The sequence below is a fragment of the Eublepharis macularius genome, chromosome 11 (assembly GCF_028583425.1).
Source record: "Eublepharis macularius isolate TG4126 chromosome 11, MPM_Emac_v1.0, whole genome shotgun sequence".
NCBI classification, from domain to species: domain Eukaryota; kingdom Metazoa; phylum Chordata; class Lepidosauria; order Squamata; family Eublepharidae; genus Eublepharis; species Eublepharis macularius.
Window position 1 is genome coordinate 34,567,925 of NC_072800.1, and position 20,320 is coordinate 34,588,244.

General features: G+C 38.4%; 1 protein-coding gene across 1 annotated transcript in view; it reads right to left on the reverse strand.

Annotated features, from left to right (window-relative positions):
• The window catches only part of DNAJC13 (DnaJ heat shock protein family (Hsp40) member C13), a 64,578-nt gene that overhangs the window by 33,509 nt on the left and 10,749 nt on the right, over nt 1-20,320 (reverse strand). The window contains exons 4-20 of the mRNA XM_054991330.1: nt 19,060-19,209; nt 17,157-17,198; nt 16,135-16,335; nt 15,530-15,736; nt 14,044-14,139; nt 13,682-13,773; nt 13,013-13,179; nt 12,794-12,873; nt 12,541-12,710; nt 7,427-7,526; nt 6,508-6,615; nt 5,990-6,145; nt 5,473-5,529; nt 3,261-3,382; nt 2,731-2,806; nt 988-1,083; nt 699-842 (exon numbers count right to left, since the gene is read on the reverse strand). Coding sequence (XP_054847305.1) covers nt 699-842; nt 988-1,083; nt 2,731-2,806; nt 3,261-3,382; nt 5,473-5,529; nt 5,990-6,145; nt 6,508-6,615; nt 7,427-7,526; nt 12,541-12,710; nt 12,794-12,873; nt 13,013-13,179; nt 13,682-13,773; nt 14,044-14,139; nt 15,530-15,736; nt 16,135-16,335; nt 17,157-17,198; nt 19,060-19,209 — 2,064 coding nt within the window. The remainder of the gene's footprint in view (nt 1-698; nt 843-987; nt 1,084-2,730; nt 2,807-3,260; nt 3,383-5,472; nt 5,530-5,989; nt 6,146-6,507; nt 6,616-7,426; nt 7,527-12,540; nt 12,711-12,793; nt 12,874-13,012; nt 13,180-13,681; nt 13,774-14,043; nt 14,140-15,529; nt 15,737-16,134; nt 16,336-17,156; nt 17,199-19,059; nt 19,210-20,320) is intronic.

Consider the following 20,320-nt stretch of genomic DNA (forward strand, 5'->3'; position numbering starts at 1 on the left):
AAATGTAGTACTTGTATAAGTTTATACACTTTCTACTGTTATATCTTTTCTTTTAAAATAAAATTTCTATATATTAAAAAAAGAAGAATGGCCATGAGCAAAAAAGCAGACCATTTCCCAAAACCAATTCTTGAACTGCATAAGCATATAAAGTCTAGTAAATTTTACACTTCACACACACAAATTCCACAATCCCTAAAAATTAAAGGAAGGGGGAAACGGGTAGCTGCAATATTCTTGGCCAGCATCATGAACTGGATCCATTCCTAGTATAGTCAACATTTCCCCACATGCTACAGCCCAGTGGTCACAATTCCATGGGCAAATGAAGCAACGAATGCGCCGGGAACTCCACTCCCTAATTTTTAACATCTTATACGGATGTCGTTGGCAAGGCCAGCCCTAACCTTTAATAAAGTTATCGCCACCATTCTTCATTATTTTGAATGCAATTAAAAACAAAAGATGATAATGTCAAACACATGAGAACTCTGGAATTGCTCCAATAGTATCAATAATTATAATAAGCAAAATAGTTTTGAAGTATGAGGGACTAATCCAACAGAAGATGCTGATATGCAGTGACAGAATATTAAGGCTACAATCTTATGCACATTTACTTGGGAGCAAGTCCCACTGAGTTCTAGGAGACTCATTTCCAAGCAAGCATGCTTTGCATCATGCAGTAAGAGTATTACCTCTTTCTGTGCGATTCCCATTTTGTCTCTCCAGTGCATCAAAACAAGATCCACCTTCTCTTTGGCAAATTTTTCAACTTCCTTAGCAGCTTTTCCTGCAAGCCGTTGCCACTCTGGCACTTTATTAAACTTGCCATATTGATCCTGTAGAACAAAGTTCTAATCAAAACTCATTTCTTGGGAACGCAAATTACACATCTAAAAGATGTTTAAAATTATTACTGTCTCATCTCTAAAAACAGGTACAGCAAAATACACAGAATTCAAATCCACTCACGTTCATACTTACATTTGCAATTTTTAAGTTATCCCTAATATGCATCCGATCGGCATCCTTTTCAGGAACTGGCTCATTACTGTCTAGGTATGATAACAAACCTGATGGCTTAAGCCATGAAAGAAAACAGAGAAGAAATAGCATTTATAATACAATTTCATGAATTCAAAAGCATACCAGAATGTATTCTAAGAACTATTCAGTGAAAGCATACACGCCCAAGTCAGGGACTGAACCCAGCTGAAGCAGTATTTTTTTGAAATACAAGAGGTAGAATCCAACAAACAGAGAGTCCTTTTTATGTGAGCTATAAGCCTATTTACTAAAAATGTTTTGGTCTCATCGTCTGCTTGCATTTTGGCTAAAAGGTACTAGACCAATTCAAGATTGCCACAACACTTTTCGCTCTTCATCCCTGATTATTCAGAACATCTCGCATAGCACCGATCTTTCATTGCTTCTTTTTCAGGTTTTTGTAGTATTACCTTTGACTTGGGAATTCCACACCTACTTATCCAAAATATCAGAAGGACTGCCTCCTCTCTTATGAACCTACCCAACCACTGAGGTCATCTTTGGACACCCTGCTTTGGGTACCCCCACATTCTGAGATTAGATGGGTGACAACCCAGGAAAGAACCTTCTTAGTTGTAGTACCAAAAATCTAGAACTCTCCCCACAAGGTTACTCACCTGCCCCCTTCTGTTGTCATCTTCTGCCAGCAGATAATTGCTGTTTTTAAGTCTATGTTTTTAAAGCTCTGGTTTTAAATCTTTCAATTATGTGTTCTAGTTGATTTTAACGGTTTCGTAACATGATTTTATTATGTATGATTTAATTTGTTAGCCACCATGGTGGCTGTTGTGAGGGTAGAAAGACAGGATATAAATTCTGTCAAATGAAGAAATAAACCAGTTTATTTTAGAGGGACCTCTAAACTGTGGCATCATATAGACTTATGTTGGGTTCAAACATGATCTGTATATGCTAGTACCCTAAATGGAGATCATCATCTATTTACAGAATAATGTATTGAGTGGAGAGGTCTTCACATTATCTTTGTGTACAATATTACTGTTTTGTATACAACAAGTTCTTCTTCGTGGCTGGAAGCCAAAGAGCTATGTAAGACATATAGAAAGGCTTCAAGGTACCCAATGAGATTACTGACTTTCCCCATTGAACAGTAGAATAGTAACAAAACACCATTAACTACTTTTAAAGCATTAAAAGATGTTTTTTTAGGAATTGTAGTTTAAGCAGTATAAATCCAAATTCCTCATGTGTGCAGATTTAATTGTGTCAGTGGGGCAGCTGTGCTGTCTCACAAAATTCATACTTGAATAAATATTGTTAGTCTTTAAGGTGCCTCTGAACTGAAGTGTTTTGCAGAAATAGTTACAGTTTTTTAGACCCGTGCCTAGATAAGCAGACCTTCTCTATGCTGTAAAATACAAGGTTCCAAAAGTATTCACAGGTACCTCATCTTGTGAAAACAGACCCAACTAAACAACCTTTCTTGGAACCTGGAACCAGCTACTAACTGTTCAAAGAGTTGCAATTTGGAAAAAAAATCTCTCTAGATCCAACTTCAGTTCTCTGATTCGTGGTCTTCTCTCAGCACTACCGCGATTCATCATTCACTCAAGCTTTTTCTTCAGCTATTTAAAGCATTTGTTGTTTAAAAGGCAACCGAGTCAACTTGCAAAATACAACAATAATTAAGAGAAACATTTAAGGCAGACTTTCTCTTACCAATATACGCTTCAACAAATTCAGAGCAGTTGCATTTTCAGCTGTCCACAGTCCCACTAAATGTCTACTTAACTGTCTGAGAATTGAAAATTGAAAAAAAAAATTGTAGGTTTCCTTGTTAGAAAACAAATTGAAGCTCTGTACATTCCACAGTATTTTTTGTTCTGCAGTACAGTTTGAATATTTTACAATCTATCCCCAATTTACTTTGTATGTGTTTAATTTGTGGCTATCCCTTCCCAAAATTCAGTGTGGAATATAACATAACCTTTCTTTTTTTAAAATGTAACTTTACTACCCATAGAAAACATTGGCTATCTTTCAGTTGCTATTAACATAAGGCATTCATTTTCAGCATGCTATTAACAATACTTTTGCCCCATCAACTTCACGCTGCTACCTCTGTGTTTGTCAATTTCATTTCAAATTGGGAAGAATAAGGAAGAATTTTCACTCACCACAAAAATTCTCTTTAATGTTCAGTTTTGAGTGATCAGAATGTAAGCAAGTAGCATTAATTCTAGACTTACCTATTTGTAAGCATCCTTTGATCTGTGCTTATTGTAAACATAGCAGTGTGTAAATGACGAGGTAAGGCACCTTCACTGAGAGCAAGATCTTGCATTTTGGTTGCTATCTCTTTATCTCCCTCCTTTGGAAACAGGGCAAGAAGATAACTATGAAAGAATCTTAGTTAAGTTATTCTGCCTTTATATTACAATATAAAATTACTGAAGCATTCACAGAACTGGTAGAATAAGCCTTGCTTTTATGTTTAAACTGAAACGTTTTACAAAATCATTTTTTAAAAACTTCTGCTCTTTGTCCAAGAGTTTCAATTCATATCTCCCTGTAACCAATTACTTTTCAATGGGAGAGGTGCTATTGCTCCTATATTCCAATACTTCCTGGTGCAGCATGTGATATTTTGCATTGGGCAAAAGCTAATTCTGGATCACGTTAACTGTAATGGATTGCATCTAATCTACATCCAGGGAGAGGGACATTTAAATCACCAATCAGCTGTTTGTCGGGGTTTCCAATAAGCAGCTGAGTACAGCCTACCAGGGTTTAAATTTCTCTCTCCTTGTTGCTGTTCAGGCAGGAAGAGGGACATTTAAATCCCCGACTCAGCCGCTTGTCAGGGGTATCCCTGACAAGCAGCTGAGTGCAGCCTGCCGGGAAGCGGGGGGAGACTTTGAAGGGAAGGAAGTTCCCCGTGAGGCTTGCAAGTGGCACGGGGAACCTCCTTCACTTCAAAGTTTCCCCCTTTCCAAGCGGCTGGAGGCAGGGGGGGGGGGACTTTGAAGGGAAACCGATTCCCGCAGCCGCTTGCAAGCCACGTGGTGAACCTGATTCCATTCAAAGTCTCCCCCTTTCCAACTGGCTGGAGTGGGGGACTTTGAAGGGAAGAAGCCTCCCTGCACGGCTTGCAAGCCACGCCAGGAACCTCCTTCCCTTCAAAGTCTCCACGGCAGCCATTTGAGGGGTAGGCAGGGCCTTTTCAGCGGCGAAGGTCACAGCAGCAGAGCCAAAATAAGTGGGAGGGCTGGAGGTGTGGGGCTGGGGGTTGTGGGGTGTTTAAAGGGCCCTGCCACTTGCAAGCAGCAGGAAAGGGCACTTTAAACTATCAGCTCTCAGGTGGCAGCGGGGGGGATTCCCTCCTGCCACCTCCCAGCTGATCATTTAAAAGGACCTTTAAAGTGGGTTGGAGGGGATGGGGGCTAAGTGTGTGTGGGGGTAAGGGGTGGGGGTGGATGGGGGTGCTGGGAGAAAACCCAGCCCCCTGAATCGCTTTGGAATGCTCCAGATCTTTACAGAGCATTCTGAAGCGATTCAAATACCCCAATCCGAAGCAGCTTGCCACTTTGGGTTTTGGGTATTTCCGAATGTTTTCCCTGCTTCGGGTAAACCTGAAGAAGGAAACTCGAATATTTTTGGGGTGCACACCCCTATTCATTACTGATAATGACATTGGTTGGTATTCTTACCACCTGCATCTGACAGTTCTGGTGGAAAAGAAAGGGAGTGATTTCTGAAAATTCCTCCCACCCACTCTGGATTTTCACTTTGCCCTGCATTGTTCTGGAGGCTCTGCTAAGACCCAGTGATAAATTTCAGAGGGCTCGCTGGGCTGCAGCAACAAGGAAGACACTCCACTTATGAGACCTCAAAAGATACAAGGCATTTTTACTAATCTTCTTTGGATTTTTACTGAAACTAATTTTCAACAGCAACTCTTATGATCCAGAAACTCTAATACCAAAAAGAAGGACAGCATTGTGCAATGGCTAGAGTGCAGGACCGATCTGGTAGACCCAGGTTCTGATCCCCACTGTACTGTGGAGTTTCCTCAGCCTTGCCTCCCTCAAAGTTGTTCCAAGAATAAAACGGGGTAGGGAGAATCATGTATGCTCCTCTCTGAGCTCCTTGGAGAAAGGGTGGGATAGAAAATGTATGAGACTGATTTACTCAAAAGCTTGTCCTGTTCAATTCAAGCTGAACATGCAATCAAGAAAGTGTTTCAAATCAAAGCCTTTAGTTATGAACAGAAGTAAAATCACACTCACATGTCTACTTCATTTGAAAGAGCACGCATGTAATTGTTGTAGTAAAGATCAGAAAATGTTCATCTCAAAATTACTTCTCCAAAGGTCTAGTTTGCACAAGATGTCTGCTGCTCAAGTCAGCTATTCCCAATCTCATGAGAAGATATTACAACAGCTACACAATAAATCTTACCTCTATTATTGCCTTCATAACCAACCCAGCTCCTTTCACAATGGCCATGGAAGGATGCTGTAAAACCAAATTATATAGAAAAAAACTAGCATCTCACTATTTCCTATTATAGCATTAACATCTCAGATGAGCAACAATAAATGACCAATTCTCATCAAGCAAAACAGAATGGTCTAGAACGGCAATTTCCATTTTCTGGCTATTAGAACTTCTCAAAAGTGTTATGATCTTCTAGTCCAGGTCTAGGGTTCATTTCACGATCTGGTCCATTAATACACACATCCATAACCTCCTAGAGTGGAGATACTGAGAAAAAAAGTGGAAAGCTTGTATACTTGTTTACTATGCTAGAAGGCCTTCTCCAAGTTAGATTTTTTTAAAAAAAATGTATTAGGTTTCCTCAGTCAACCCTTAGACAAATATTGCTTTAATATGACAAGTATAGAATGCTTTTAACCAAGGATAGAAAAAGTGGAATTGTCTTTGCAAGCATCCTATTTCTCATGACCAATCTCACCTGAAAGAGTTTAAAGAGGGTTCTCCCATTAGATGCAACCATCTCTAGTAACATATCAAATTGCTGCCCTTCTGTCGTCTCACTATATGGAGCACAGAGAGCAAAGGTAAGGAAGTCCAAAAGCGAACTAATAACTAGGGCACCCGTTCCATGTTCCTGAAATTATAAAGATTTGAATATTTCAGTTATAGAAATATACTTGCAAATCCATTGCAGAAAAACCTATATGGCTTACTTATATTAAGAGTGGTACACCCCTCCCATATCCTATTGAAACTTCTGCTTCATACTGTCTTCAATTAAGCTGTCACATGCCGTTATGCAGTTAAAGCGTTTAACATTTAAGGGGGTCATAGGATCAAATTCCATATCAATCAGAAGCCAACTTAAGTCTGTAAGAAGATAAAACTGAAAAATGCTTAAAAATCCCCCCCCCTTTCTAAAAAGCTGGAGCTGTCTCCCACCCACCTCCAACATGCAAAATCCCTCAAATATTCAAGTGATCTAAAAAGACTTGCCACATGGGAATTAAATTTCTCCAATAAGTTTTCCAGAAACTTCTTTGAAGAAAGAAGGGATGCTTTGTTCAGCTGCTCTTGCCTCAGGTCATAGTCATCATGCATAGGCTACGGATAAAGAAAGCATTTAAACCAGAACTGTTTTAGGCCCTCATGCCGTCTTTTGGAGCATTGTAATGTAATGAGGCTATGGCTGTATTAATGATACTAAGAAGACTACGGTAAAACTTAAAGGGTTCAAATGCCATAGCTAGTTCTACTAAGATGAGATATTCAGATGTCACATGCCGAGACAAACAAGTTTCTTTTTTCTAAAAACTAGGGCCCTTAAGATGCTAGAGAGCCTCCACAAGCTGAAAAAGCTGGTCAAACCTTCTCAAGTGTAACTAAAGAGTTAACATAACTCTTTAGTTCTTTTAGTTAACAGAAGCTTCATTAGGCTTTGAATCCTCTCCCCCTTTCCCCTTGTCATGGGCTGTGAATCAGCACTTGGCTGGTTCGACTCCCATTACTGCCATGAGCTTGGCAGGTGGCCTCAGCCTCAGTTCCCCAGCTGCACCATGAGGATAACAACAACACTGACTTTGTTCACTACTCTGAATGGGCAGAAAGGTGATATATAAGCACACTGTTATTATTATGGTCACATGTTCCCACAGTTTTAAGTAGATTAGGATAGCAAGAAGCTATGCAAACAACAATTCCTCCCACATTCCACTCACATTTAACTCAGCTTTCTGTACTGCAGATACTGAAGCTGACAATATCAAAGGGATAAAATGCCATGTATTTAGAAGATTCTAATTAAGACTAATTGGCAACAATTCTAACTCTCTTAAGGAAGCCAGACACTAATTAATAAAACCAAGATAAATGATTAATCCTATTCTAACATTAGTTGACAAAATATAGGACTTACACACATGAGGGCGCAAAGCATATCAATGGAAGCATGAGTTACTCCATCATTGTTTCTTTTAAGAGCCTTCACTACCTTCACACCCAGGCGTTCCCGAAATCTTTTAAGAGAACACAGTGAGGTATTATTAAACTATACTCTAAAATTCAACACTCAATGCACTGAATAAACCACAGTTTGTTTGCAAAGTGAACAAGTCTTGAACCTTCAGCTTCAGGCATTCTATCCTTTATCCTACCATGCACAGAACCACAAATCAAAGACTTCCTTGTTTAGAACATCACTCAAATTTGTTGCAAAATTAAATGTCTCCAATGGTATAAAGGGTAACAAAATTTATTCTAGTTGAATTCATTTCAGCAGATGCATGATGTGTTCGTGCACTCCTCTGGAGTCTAACCTCGTGACACCTGAATTTGGAAAGATTACAACACTGGAATTTATTTCTTTTCCAGTAACTGGGATTCTAAACTAGGATTATATGGTAGTTTAGAATCCTAGTACTGGATTCTAGATTTGTTAAGGCATACAACTTCAAACATTGTGACAAACTAAAAGCCAGATAAGAGTCCTCTTAAAGCAGGACATATTAGTTTGTGGCTCCAATTATGAGACAGGGAATGCACGAAACCAAGGCTTCAAAGCTCATTCACCTCATTAATCACGATTCATCTGCAACATCTTAATGCAGTCTGTTCCAATTTTAAATGTTTAGTTCAGCCAGTCTGTTCATCTTCAGAACACATCTGAAAACAGCACATTTATTTAAACCATTTATATGCTGCCTCTTCAGAGACCTTTTGTGAATAGTAACCCTGAACTTTACAGTAAATCAATGTTAATTATTTTCTAGTTTCAAATTTCAAAATTATTCACAGGAGCTCAAAGATGCACTTGGCAGCCTTGTACAGCAAAGAATCAGCCAAACTAAAATATGCTTAATATGCTACACACTAAAAAAACACCATCAAGAGTAGTAGAAAAAATTAAGGTATTATCCCTCTTGAGGAATTAACTACAGTGAAACAGTTGTAGAATACAATAAGACTTTAATTTCTAAGTAAACATTAACTGCAAAGGCCTAAGCTATCATGTGCACATGCACTTTTACAAATAAACATTGTATTAAATGTTATTGTCTATAGCCATAGGCCATCACAAATTTTCCAAACTGTACATCACAACAACAAAAAACAGTTAACATCAAGCACTGCAGTTTAAACAAGTTAATTAAAACAGTGTACCAAACCATCCCAGGAATCATGAAACCGCCCCAATTAGTACCACCTTAGATCGTATCTTCTTAGCGGCAACTGCAAACTGAGAGACTCTGTAGTTTGTGGATTTGTCAGTATTGTGCATAAGCCTTTTGCCATAAGTCTCTCAAACTTAACTGATGTAGCTATCAGGGTAAACAACTTTGTTTTTTTTTTTTTGAAAAATTTTTATTGGGTTAGAATCCATTATTTCCACATTTACATTCAATTTTCCCCAATTTTTTCATCTCTAACCCCCTCCCTTTCCCCCCCCTTTTTGTTGACTTCCAACAGCTTTCCAACCCTTTGTCCCCTTTCCCTTACTTTTATTAGCTTCCTCTATCTAAAACAAATATATATTCTCCATTATTCTAAGCAGTACATCCTTAACTATTTTTAACATTATATGCCCAAACTGTAAGCCTTTGTTTCTATCTTAGATAAACAATTTATCCCAATTTTTCAATTTCAGGTATTTCTATATATCATAAACCATATAGATCATACATTCGTTTATATCAAACAATTTGACTTATTCTCTATATATATTACTCATTCTATCTTTTTATAATAGTTCTATATATCTCTCCTCACGTAGTCAATCAATTTGACCCATCTATATCTTCAGACATTCAGTTTGGTACAAAACTTGTCAGAAAAAAAAGAAAATATTGTTAGTTAATCGCTCCTTATATTTAGTCCTTATAATTAATTATTTTCTCTATGTTCTGTTTGTTAACCTATATATATCTATATATATGTCAATCTATTAATCTGACTGCTTATTAATTCACATTTATCTCTTCTCCCCCCGGTAAAGTCTCCCCCCTCTACTTCAATACTTCAGTAGTTCTCAAACTGCCACAGTTTTCCCACCTCCCATTTCTTCTCCAGGTATTGTTTCAGCTTCTCCCAGTCTGTGTTGAACTGCCCTGGGTCCAGATCTCTCAATTTTCTTGTCATCTTGTCCATTTCAGCCATATACAGCAATTTGTAAGTCCAATCTTCAATAGTTGGCACTTCTTGTACTTTCCATTTTTGCGCATACAAAAGTCTAGCTGCTGCTGTCATATAAAATATCAACGTCCTGTGTTGGGCTGGAATTCCCTCCATTCCCAAGTTCAGTAGCAGGAGTTCTGGGTTCTTATTAATTTGAAATTGTAAAATTTCACTCATTTCTCTTATTATTTCCCCCCAGTACTGCCTGGCTACCTCACACGACCACCACATATGATAGAGGGAGCCCTCATGCTTCTTACATTTCCAGCATTTATTAGAAGTATTCAAATTCCCTAGCGCAATCTTCTTTGGTGTCATGTACCAACGATAGATCATTTTATGAATGTTCTCTTTGATATTAATACATGTCGTTGTCTTCATTGTAGTTTTCCACAAGTATTCCCATGCCTCCATTGTTATTTCTTTATTAAAGTTTATAGCCCATTTCACCATTTGTGTTTTAACTATCTCATCCTCGGTATACCACTTCAACAGTACTTGGTATACCTTGGATATTCTTTTCTTATCTTCTTTAAGAAGGGTCTGCTCTAGTTCCGAATTCTCTATTCGTATACCTCCCTTTACAGAGTCCGAATTATATAAGTCTCTGATCTGTCTATACTGGAACCAATCGTAGTTAGGTGATAGTTCCTCTTGTGTCTTTATTCTAAGTTTGGATGCTTCAGTTTTAGTTATTTCTTTATACGTTAAACATTGTTGTTCATTATCAACAGCTCTCGGGTCTATCACCTCATATGGAACCACCCACAAAGGGGTTCCTTCTTGTAGATAAATTCTGTACTTCTTCCAGATTATGTATAGACTTCTCCGAACAAAGTGATGCAGGAACATCGAGTTGACCTTTACTTTGTCATGCCATAAATATGCGTGCCATCCAAATATTTTTTTATATCCCTCTAGGGCTAATAGTTTCTTGTTCTTTAATGTCATCCATTCTTTCAACCAAACTAGGCAGATTGCATCATGATAAAGTCTCAGATTGGGCAGTTGCATTCCGCCTCTTTCCTTTGCATCTTGTAAAACTTTCACTTTCACTCGAGGCTTCTTGCCTGCCCAAACAAAATCTGATATTTTCCTCTGCCATTTTTCAAATTGTTTGGAGTCTCTGATGATTGGTATTGTCTGTAGCAAAAACATTACTCTTGGTAACACATTCATCTTAACTGCTGCAATCCTACCCAACCATGACAAATTCAATCTATTCCATTTAATCAAGTCTCTCTCTATCTGAGTCCATAGTTTTTCATAATTGTTTTTGAATAGATCTATGTTCTTTGCAGTTAATTCGACTCCCAAATATTTCACTTTACTTGTTACTTCACAATCCGTTGTTTCCATTAACAATTGTTGTTTCTGCTTAGTCATATTTTTGCATAATATCTTTGACTTCTTTTTGTTAATGAAGAAACCTGCCAAGTCTCCAAACTCCTTGATCTTATCTATCACTCTTGGCATGTTCTCCAATGGGTCCTCTACAATTAACATTATGTCATCCGCAAATGCTCTGACCTTGTATGAATAGTCCTTTATTTTTATTCCACGAATTTCATCATCTTGACGTATTTGTATCATCAGAATCTCCAATACTAAAATGAACAACAATGGAGATAACGGGCAACCTTGTCTTGTTCCTTTACTTATCGTCAATTTCTTGGTCAATTCATCATTCACCACAATTGCTGCAGTCTGGTCTCTATAAATTTCCTTAATTGCTCTGATGAATCTTTCTCCCAATTGTAGCTTTTCCATAGTGGCAAACATAAAGTCCCAGTTTAAATTGTCAAACGCTTTTTCAGCGTCAACAAAGAAGAAACCAACCTCTTTGTCACAACGCTTGTCATAATATTCAATAGCATTGATCACTGTCCTTAAGTTGTCTCTTATTTGTCTGTCTGGCAAAAAGCCTGCTTGTTCCTCCTCTATGACTTCCGAGAGCCACCCCTTCAATCTATCCGCCAATATCTTCGCAAAAATTTTGTAGTCATTGTTGAGTAGCGATATAGGTCTATAATTTTTCACATTAGTCAGGTCTTGGCCCTCTTTTGGGATCAATGATATATTCGCTTCACTCCAAGTTTCTGGAGTCCTTTGATCCCTTAAAACCCCATTCATCACCTCTTTTAGGAATGGTGCCAGTTCATTAGCCATTGTCTTATAGAATTTAGCCGTAAGTCCATCTGGCCCTGGCGCCTTTCCTAGATTTGCAGATTGTATTGCCTTACTTATTTCCTCGTCAGTTACTTCACTATTCAACTTATTTCTCCAAGCTTCCGAAACAACTTTGAATGCTTTCATCTAACTGCACTTATTTCATTGTCATTACAATTCCTGCTGCTAATGAAAACCAAGTACCCTAACTTCACTCTTTGTTTACTCTCTATGTAGTTTGACCAGGCCATCCTCCTTCTGTGCAGGGGAAGACTACAGTTGTTAGGAATATTCATAAACCTCCAGTGACAAACAAGGAGACTCTGAATGCTGACTCTAAAGCATCAGCTACCCTTCTTTACAATAATTAAACAATCCCCATTCATATAACATTTAAAGGCACATACATTAAGATATGTTAACTAAGATTAGATGGCTTGTCATTGATATTGTGGTTTTTAATTGTCAGCCATCCCAAGCAGGACTCTGAAAAGGCAGCAGAGAAATGTTCTAAATAGTTAGCTCCCGGGTAAAACAGGGGGAGCTCAAAGGATCATCACAGCAGCATATTGGTAATATTACAGGCACCACTGTGAAGAAGCTTTAGAAAGAAAGCTGAGAAATAAAACAAATAAAATATACTATACAGACTGTCTATTACAAAGCTGATATCAAAAATTAAGTACCTACTTTGGAAGCTGAGTGAAAGCGAGGAATCCCGCTTTTGAGGCAACTAATCTTCTAACAGCTTGGAACTGGCTTTCAAGCTCTGCATTAGATGCTGCAATGTCACCTTCTTGTGAGAGTAATGCTATTATGGAATTATTTATTAGTTTTTCTTTGTTTTCTGAAAACAGACCCTGAAGAAAAGGAGGAAAAAATATATATCAACCTTGATCTCAGCAACAGATCACTGAGGAATGAATAGAAAAATTTCACTTACATCTTGTGTTACTGCATGCAGAACTCCACTGTATGAAATGTTAGCATTGAACCTAAAGACGGCATCAGCGAAGTTGCCATCTGCAATAGAACCAACATGGATAAAAGTATCAGGGTGGGGATATTATAGGACATTCACACAACATAAAGACTGCTTTGGAAACTTTTTAAAAGCACTTCTAAATTGGAAAATATTGTCCAACCCAAACAGAAGACTTACTAGGAGGTGCTGCCAAGAATCTTAGATGAAGACTTTCAACTTCCTCATCCACTGGCATACTTAACAGACCCCATCGCTGGCCTTTGTCTGTTGGTGTCATTTTCACACAAACATCCCTATTACCAGATGCTCTTACTCCATCCAGTAAACTGGCTAACAGTGAATCCCTGGGGGTGGAGGAAAAAGTTTCAATTACTTTTTTTACCTACACATTTTGATACTATGCTAAAGAAGTATAGTTTTTAAGCTGAATACAGCCTAGAATGCTCACAAGCACTCAAGAACATGTAAACTTTATTTTAGGGAATTTTATAAAGAACAACCATTCATGGAAGCTTTGATGACAGACCACTACTGTCTCTGCCATAGCTTACAGGGGGTGAGTGACATAAGCAAAGGGGAACTATGCTTTCCCTAATATATGCTGCTTCAGGCTATATGTCACATGGAGAAGTGAAATTGTGATATAACGGGAATGAAACTAATGAAGCTTGGCTCCCCAATTTAGGCTTCCTGAAAAAAATGAAATGAGTGTAAATGCAGGCATCATGGTCTAGCTATAGTAGTGAAGGTAAGTTTATCTGTTAAATATTGTATGGACTGCCTGAGACTACCATTCTTCAGCTGACATTCCAAACAAAGAAATAGTTCAAAAACTTTTAACTGTACCTCTCTGTTGAAGAATATTTTCGGATTTGTCCTTTGATAAACTCTATGGTAAAGAGCTGTGGATTTTCAGAATCGCACACTAGCGCAAATACCTAAAAAAAAGGGAGAGGTGCCAAGCTACAGTTCTATTGTTCTGTACCCTCTTATATTCAGTCTTCAGAGACTGCAGGTTTGAATGATATATGCAACGTACTTCTGATTTTTTTCCCATGGCCCCTAAGGTTTGGTTCAAAGACTGGCCATGGATCTATGCCTCAGTTTTTAAAATCATAACCTGAGGCTTAAACAAGAGTCACTTTAGACATGGTATCAGAATTGTAACTTTTAATATTTTTCAGATCTAGAACAAGTTATCCCCTTACCTCTCCTAAGGGTTTCAGTGTTGCAATGTTATATGTTGCTGGGTCACGTTCCACTAAGCAAGTTTCTGTAAGAGCCAATATCCTTTTCACTGGTTCCTAAAAATGGAAAAAGAGCATTATGTTTTAACTATTGGAAATAAGTGAAAAGAGAGTACATTCTTATTTGAGGCAACTGCCCTCCATTAAACATAACTGGGATGAAGTCAAGTCAATTTTAAATATAACTGGGATAGTATTCCAGTTATCACCTACTACAGTTAGGTAAATTGGGAAAAGGTATAAAATTCCAGAGTATGGCAAAAGAGCTGAATCCAGATTAAATTTTACATCAACAGAATGGAACATTCCTGCCTTCCACCATTCCACTGATCTCCACAAACTGCTCCTCCTGGGCAACAAAGGACACAAAGGAATTTTGCAAAAAAAAGAAGAAGTCTACAGCAAAAAAAGGGAACCAGTGGAAATTACTGATGCAGCCTAGATTCAACCCTCAATCAGGACAATGACCAAAAAGAAAGAAAGAAGGTAACTGCATACAATCAGAAAACTTCCCCCAAGTAACTGAAATGGCCACAACTACTATATAATATTGAGAAGCTATTATAACAACATTGGGGGGGGGGGGAAAGCTTAATTTGTATGTAACATTCATACATAACCAAGGTTACAAAAGTCATTACAATCAAGTCACTCTACAGAACTTAAATGTGTTTCAGTGTTATGTTTCCTGTGTCATACTTTACTATTTGATACTGAAAATACCTAAGCTGGGACTTAAGGAGCTGCTTTGGATCCTGCAAAGGACATATGCTAGCCAAGTTCAACTCTTGTTCCCTGGACCCTGAACAGCTGATCTTCAGAAACTGCTTGTAAACTTTAGTTTGCTGTGGAGCATTAAGAGTTGCTTTTTAACAAAAATTGTTACCTTGTTCTTTGGACTGTAGCCATTTGTTTGCACATACCTCACCTTGAGTATTGTCAGTGTGCACATTTCAATGAAATATTTAGTTTACTTTAAAAACAAATTTCATTCCTACTATAAATCTGTGTATTCCCTTTCCTGCATGTAATACTCCTCTGCCAATTTTTCAGACTACAACAGCATGCATCCTTTTCCTGAAATACCATGTGTGTGGGGTGTGTGTGCATGTGTGTGTTAAAAGAACATTATTTATCAGTTACTAAAAACTGAGACAAAGTGAGGACGAAAATAGATTTTTAAATAAACTTTAGTAAAGAGTCCAGTAGCACCTTTAAGACTAACCAACTTTATTGTAGCGTAAGCTTTCAAGAACTACAGCTCTCTTCATCAGAGGCATCTGATGAAGACAGCTGTAGTTCTCGAAAGCTTACGCTACAATAAAGTTGGTTAGTCTTAAAGGTGCTACTGGACTCTACTATTTTGCAACTACAAATTAACACAGCTAACTCCTCTGGATCTTTTTCTAAACTTTGACTCAAATAATTAATTTAAATTAGACCTTACCGAATGTCTAGGAGTTATCTTTTGTACCACAAACTCTGCTAAAGATGTAATAGATTCATCATTGCTGTATTTCCCAAAGCGAAGAGTCAAATACTGCTCAAATTCTAAAGGGTCTTTCCTTATCCGCAAGGAGATTCCAACGTAATTACCAGCATGTTCTATTGCACTCTTAATAATTTCTTCCCTTTGCTCAGAAGCAAATAAATGCTGTAAAATGCAACAGATTTCAACAAATTCTTTAGCATATAAACAACTTTTTAAAAAAATGTACATAAATGTAAAACTCCATAATCTTGAATACAATAAGTGTTTGCAAATAAATTATATAAAACTGAACAAAGTAAACAGTATTAGTTAGTGTGAATTAGTTCAAAAGACAGTTCTCTCTAATGCCTACCTACATGCTTGCTGAACAGAGTTAAACTATCTATAATCTTTTCTAAAGATACACTACTTTCTATTTCAGATATTTTATTACATAGAACTATTGCTGAAGCTAGAAAACTTTCCAGTTTTGCCAAACTAACCAACAGAATCTATACATTTCTGGGTACTCAGATACTAGATTCAAGCTTAAGTGGCAAATATTCTACAATGATACTTACAAGTCTACTAAATCCTCCATAAAGTATACAGAAACCCCCTGCATAGTCAGAGAGGTCAACAAATCCTTCGATATTTCTGTAGTCGTAAGAACAAAGAACTTTATTTGTGGCAGGATTAATTTGGTCAAAGCCTCCAGGAGTCACTTCCAGAATGACAGTTTTTCTTGTATCACTCCAGTGGTGCTTGTAACAGTTATATCTCTGTGGGGGGGAAGTGACTGTTAATTTTTTTTAACATAAACTTAACTACCACACATTTGCAGAGCAGTTATTTGATACAAAATAAAAAGAATAAAATATTTTGCCAATACAGCATGCCATTCATTTCAGTCCCTTTTTCACTGATGAAAATATATTTGTCAGCAGTTTTCAATTTACTATGAGTTAAGGCTTCTTCATATGCTCCCTAAGCAGAGCTCATCAAGAACAGAATGATTAAGTACACTGTTGCTGCATGATTCAACTACATGAGCATATTTTACTGCATGAATGATGAGCAGTATGACATACATCCTAGAAAACTGCTGCTAGGTATGGTTTCCCAGAATGTGTCATGCTGTGAAACTATACATATGACAATCAATATAATGGTCTGTGCTAAAAGTTGTCAAAGAATTCAGTCTAATACATGGCTTGAGCCGAATAACATTTAATCAAAAGTGAGGGCCACCAAGTTCAATGGAGTTACTCTCAAGTAAGTGGGTTTGCAGCCATAATCCTCCCATGCTGTGATAGGGTCTTTAACCCTCAAAATGCCTGTACTGGATTATAGTTCTTCAAGAAAAGAAAAGAAACACAAGGGAAAACCATGTGTCCCTACTGTAAAGAATACACCTATTTAAATACAGCTGAACCCAGTTTTGCCACTTAGAACGGAGAATCACACACAATTTAACCTGTGAAACGATGCCTTCTCTGTTGAGCTTCAGTTTCTTTAGTAAGATCTTCAGCACAGAAGTGAATTAACTTTTTTACATTTTCTTTGAGCCATATTCTAAACCAAAAACCCGAAAGATACTTGCCCGTCCAGTGATTTTTCCTTCAGCAAAATCAGTTCTGAATCTCTGGGGGATGGAAAAGAATTAATGGTAAATACTGCCAAAAAAGTTTATGCTAGATTTAAGGCAAATAATTCAATTTAAGGTATGCTTATGTGAGTGCAGGGATTATGGCTTAGTTCAGGTGAAAAACTCCCAAGCTTCCAAACTGTGACTTGAAGGATACCATGGATTCAAGCATTCTTCTTTCTTTTGCATATTTCACAATCACCTCTTAGCTTCTGACAAACTATAGTTTGTCACATCCAAATGAGCAAAAATAAGGTGGGAAATGGTGTTCCAAAACAGAACTACAAACCCACTGCAAACCAAAGCTCCCAATTTGGGCTTCAGTGTCAAGTACTAGCCATATTTTTACCAATATGGATGTTTAAAAAAAAAACTATTGTTTGCCTGGACTAGGAAGTGACTGCATTGTACTGCATAGTTTATTTTTTGTTTTATTTTTATTTATATTTCAATTTATATACCGCCCATCCTCAGGGGCTCTGGGCGGTGAACAAGTTAAAATCAATAAAAACAAGAAAACAACACTACTAAAATCAACATACAAAACAATAATGAAATAAATTAACCAAGTGCAATGGTGGGGAGGACCCCACCCCACCCCAAAGGTGGGAGGCCGACATGGCACCGCCCCCTTCAACCACCGAACGCCTGGCGGAACAGCTCTGTCTTATAGGCCCGGCGGAACAATAATATGTCCCACTGGGCCCGGGTCTCCATTGACAGAGCATTCCACCAGACTGGGGCCAGGACTGAAAAGGCCCTGTCCCTGGTTGAAGCAAAGCGGGCTTCCTTAGGGCCGGGGACCACTAGTAAACATTTATCCGCTGATCGAAGCGGTCTCCGGGGTACATACAGGGAGAGGCGGTCCCGAAGACATGCTAATCCCAACCCGCTCAAGGCTTTAAAGGTAAGAACCAATACCTTGAACCTGATTTGGAATTCAATTGGAAGCCAGTGCAGCTGGCGCAGGACAGGTGTGATATGTGACTGGTAGGATATACCAGTCAGGACCCGCGCCGCCACATTCTGGACCAGTTGTAGTTTCTGGATCAGGCCCAAGGGTAGCCCAGCGTAGAGTGAGTTACAGTAATCTAGCCTGGAGGTGACTGTTGCATGGGTCACTGTAGCCAGGTCCTGGGGCGTCAGGTCCAGGACTACAGCATCATTCAGGAATTCCTGCAGTTGTACTGCCACCGCCTGTTCAATCACCTTGCCCAGGAATGGGAGGTTCGACACTGGGCGGTAACTGGACACGTCGGTGGGGTCCAAAGATGGTTTTTTCAGGAGGGGCTGCACCACCGCCTCCTTTAACGCTTCTGGAAAAACCCCAGAGCTCAGGGAGATGTTAACAATGGCCTCCAAATGGTCCCGTAGAGTGCTAGACTGGGATGCAATCAGCAATGAAGTTCACTGGGTGATCCTGAACCAGCCACTTGCTCAGTCTAATCTACCTCACATGATTTTGTGAGTATGCAATGAGAGGAGGAGGGGGAGAAATCTTTGTATACTACCCTAAGCTCCTTGGGAAAAAGGCAAATTAATAATGAGACAGGAACAGTGGAGCCTAGGAGACAACTAAAGTGTGTAAGGGCATAAGGAAGAGCACAAGCATGAGGTTCAGACCCAAGTGAAGCCAACAGCTATATGGGAACGGGAAGTCATCAGTAGTTAATGCCCCATTTATGTGATTTTAACATTGAGTATGAAGTGAACATTGTAGTAAGGTTATTTTAGTAATGTTTTTCAGGCTTTATGTTTTATGCTCTGTTCATAATGGCCTTTGGCTATACGCCATAAATGTTACTATCTCATATCATAACAAAAGAGCATTCATGTCTTCAAACTAGCAGATTCCTACCAGCGCTTCAGTAAGGAGTTCAGTTCTGTGCTCCGTAGAAAACTTAAGTGTTTCAGACTTCTTTCCGCTCCCCTTACGAAATGTGAGGTTGAATTCTGTTCCTTGTCCTCTTCCAACTGGGCTGATGCTACAGATGTCTCCATAAGGCCACTGAATCAGAAGACCACACAGTCAGAGAATATGATGTTTAATTCCTATAAAATACTAATACCTGTACCAACAAAAATTGCTAAATGGTCACACAATGCACAAACTGAAGTTGGTTTCATCACTAATGTGATCTTCAGCAGTCAGCATGTTCCCACCTATGTTTAGAATTTATAAAAGTAAACATATGACTACCTAGGACAGCTAAGAGCTTAAAGGATCATCCTCTAAGTCATGCTCATGAATATAATATGGGAAAACTAGAAGCACAGACTCCAAGGCAGTCCAGAACTTTCAAGTAAACAGATATGAAGGCTACATGTTAATAAAGACAGACGCCTCCAAATATCTGAAAAGTAGCTGTGGCCAGGGGAAAGTTCTCAGCTTTTTCCCCACCCGCAGCAAACTAGAAGCCTTGGGTGGGCAGAAGGCAACCAGAAGAGGGAAGGAGTAGGTGTGGAAAAGAATTAACTACTATTTGGCCCTGAGAATACAAGGGTGGGGATAGCTTGCAAAGTTGGCCTCTGACTATTCTGATGTTTATAGTTCTCAAGAGCATTATTGCACAGAGTCTAAAGTCACAAGACATACACATACAAGGAAGTAATAGCTCACTCTTCAGACTTCTAATTTTAGAGCCTTTAGCAACCATATTTAATATACAGAAACTATGATGATTGCAATCCAAGTGCCTGGCCACCAGGTTCTAAATTTAAGATTCACAATCTTTTATACATGTTTTATTCTCCTATACCAGACGACCTAATTATTTCTTATTAGGTATCTGTTCTGATCAGTAATGTTACTGAAAAAAATGATCAGTAATGACAAACAGTACATTGCTCAGGCAAGATCAAAGGTCTAAGGGCTATATATTGCATCACCTTCATGGTCTTTCAGATTTTTATCTCCTCAGCAATCAGCACCAAGCAGACATGTTAAGCAACATGATAGGAGACAAAGAAATTGAAGAAATACTCTAGATAATCTTTTAATTTTGCAGCTTGAAATAAACAGAGAATAAAAATAATCTGCAGAGTTTAAGGAAACTATATAAACAATATTAACTGGTCATTTAACGCTACAGCTACTCTTTGCTCCCCAATTCACTAAT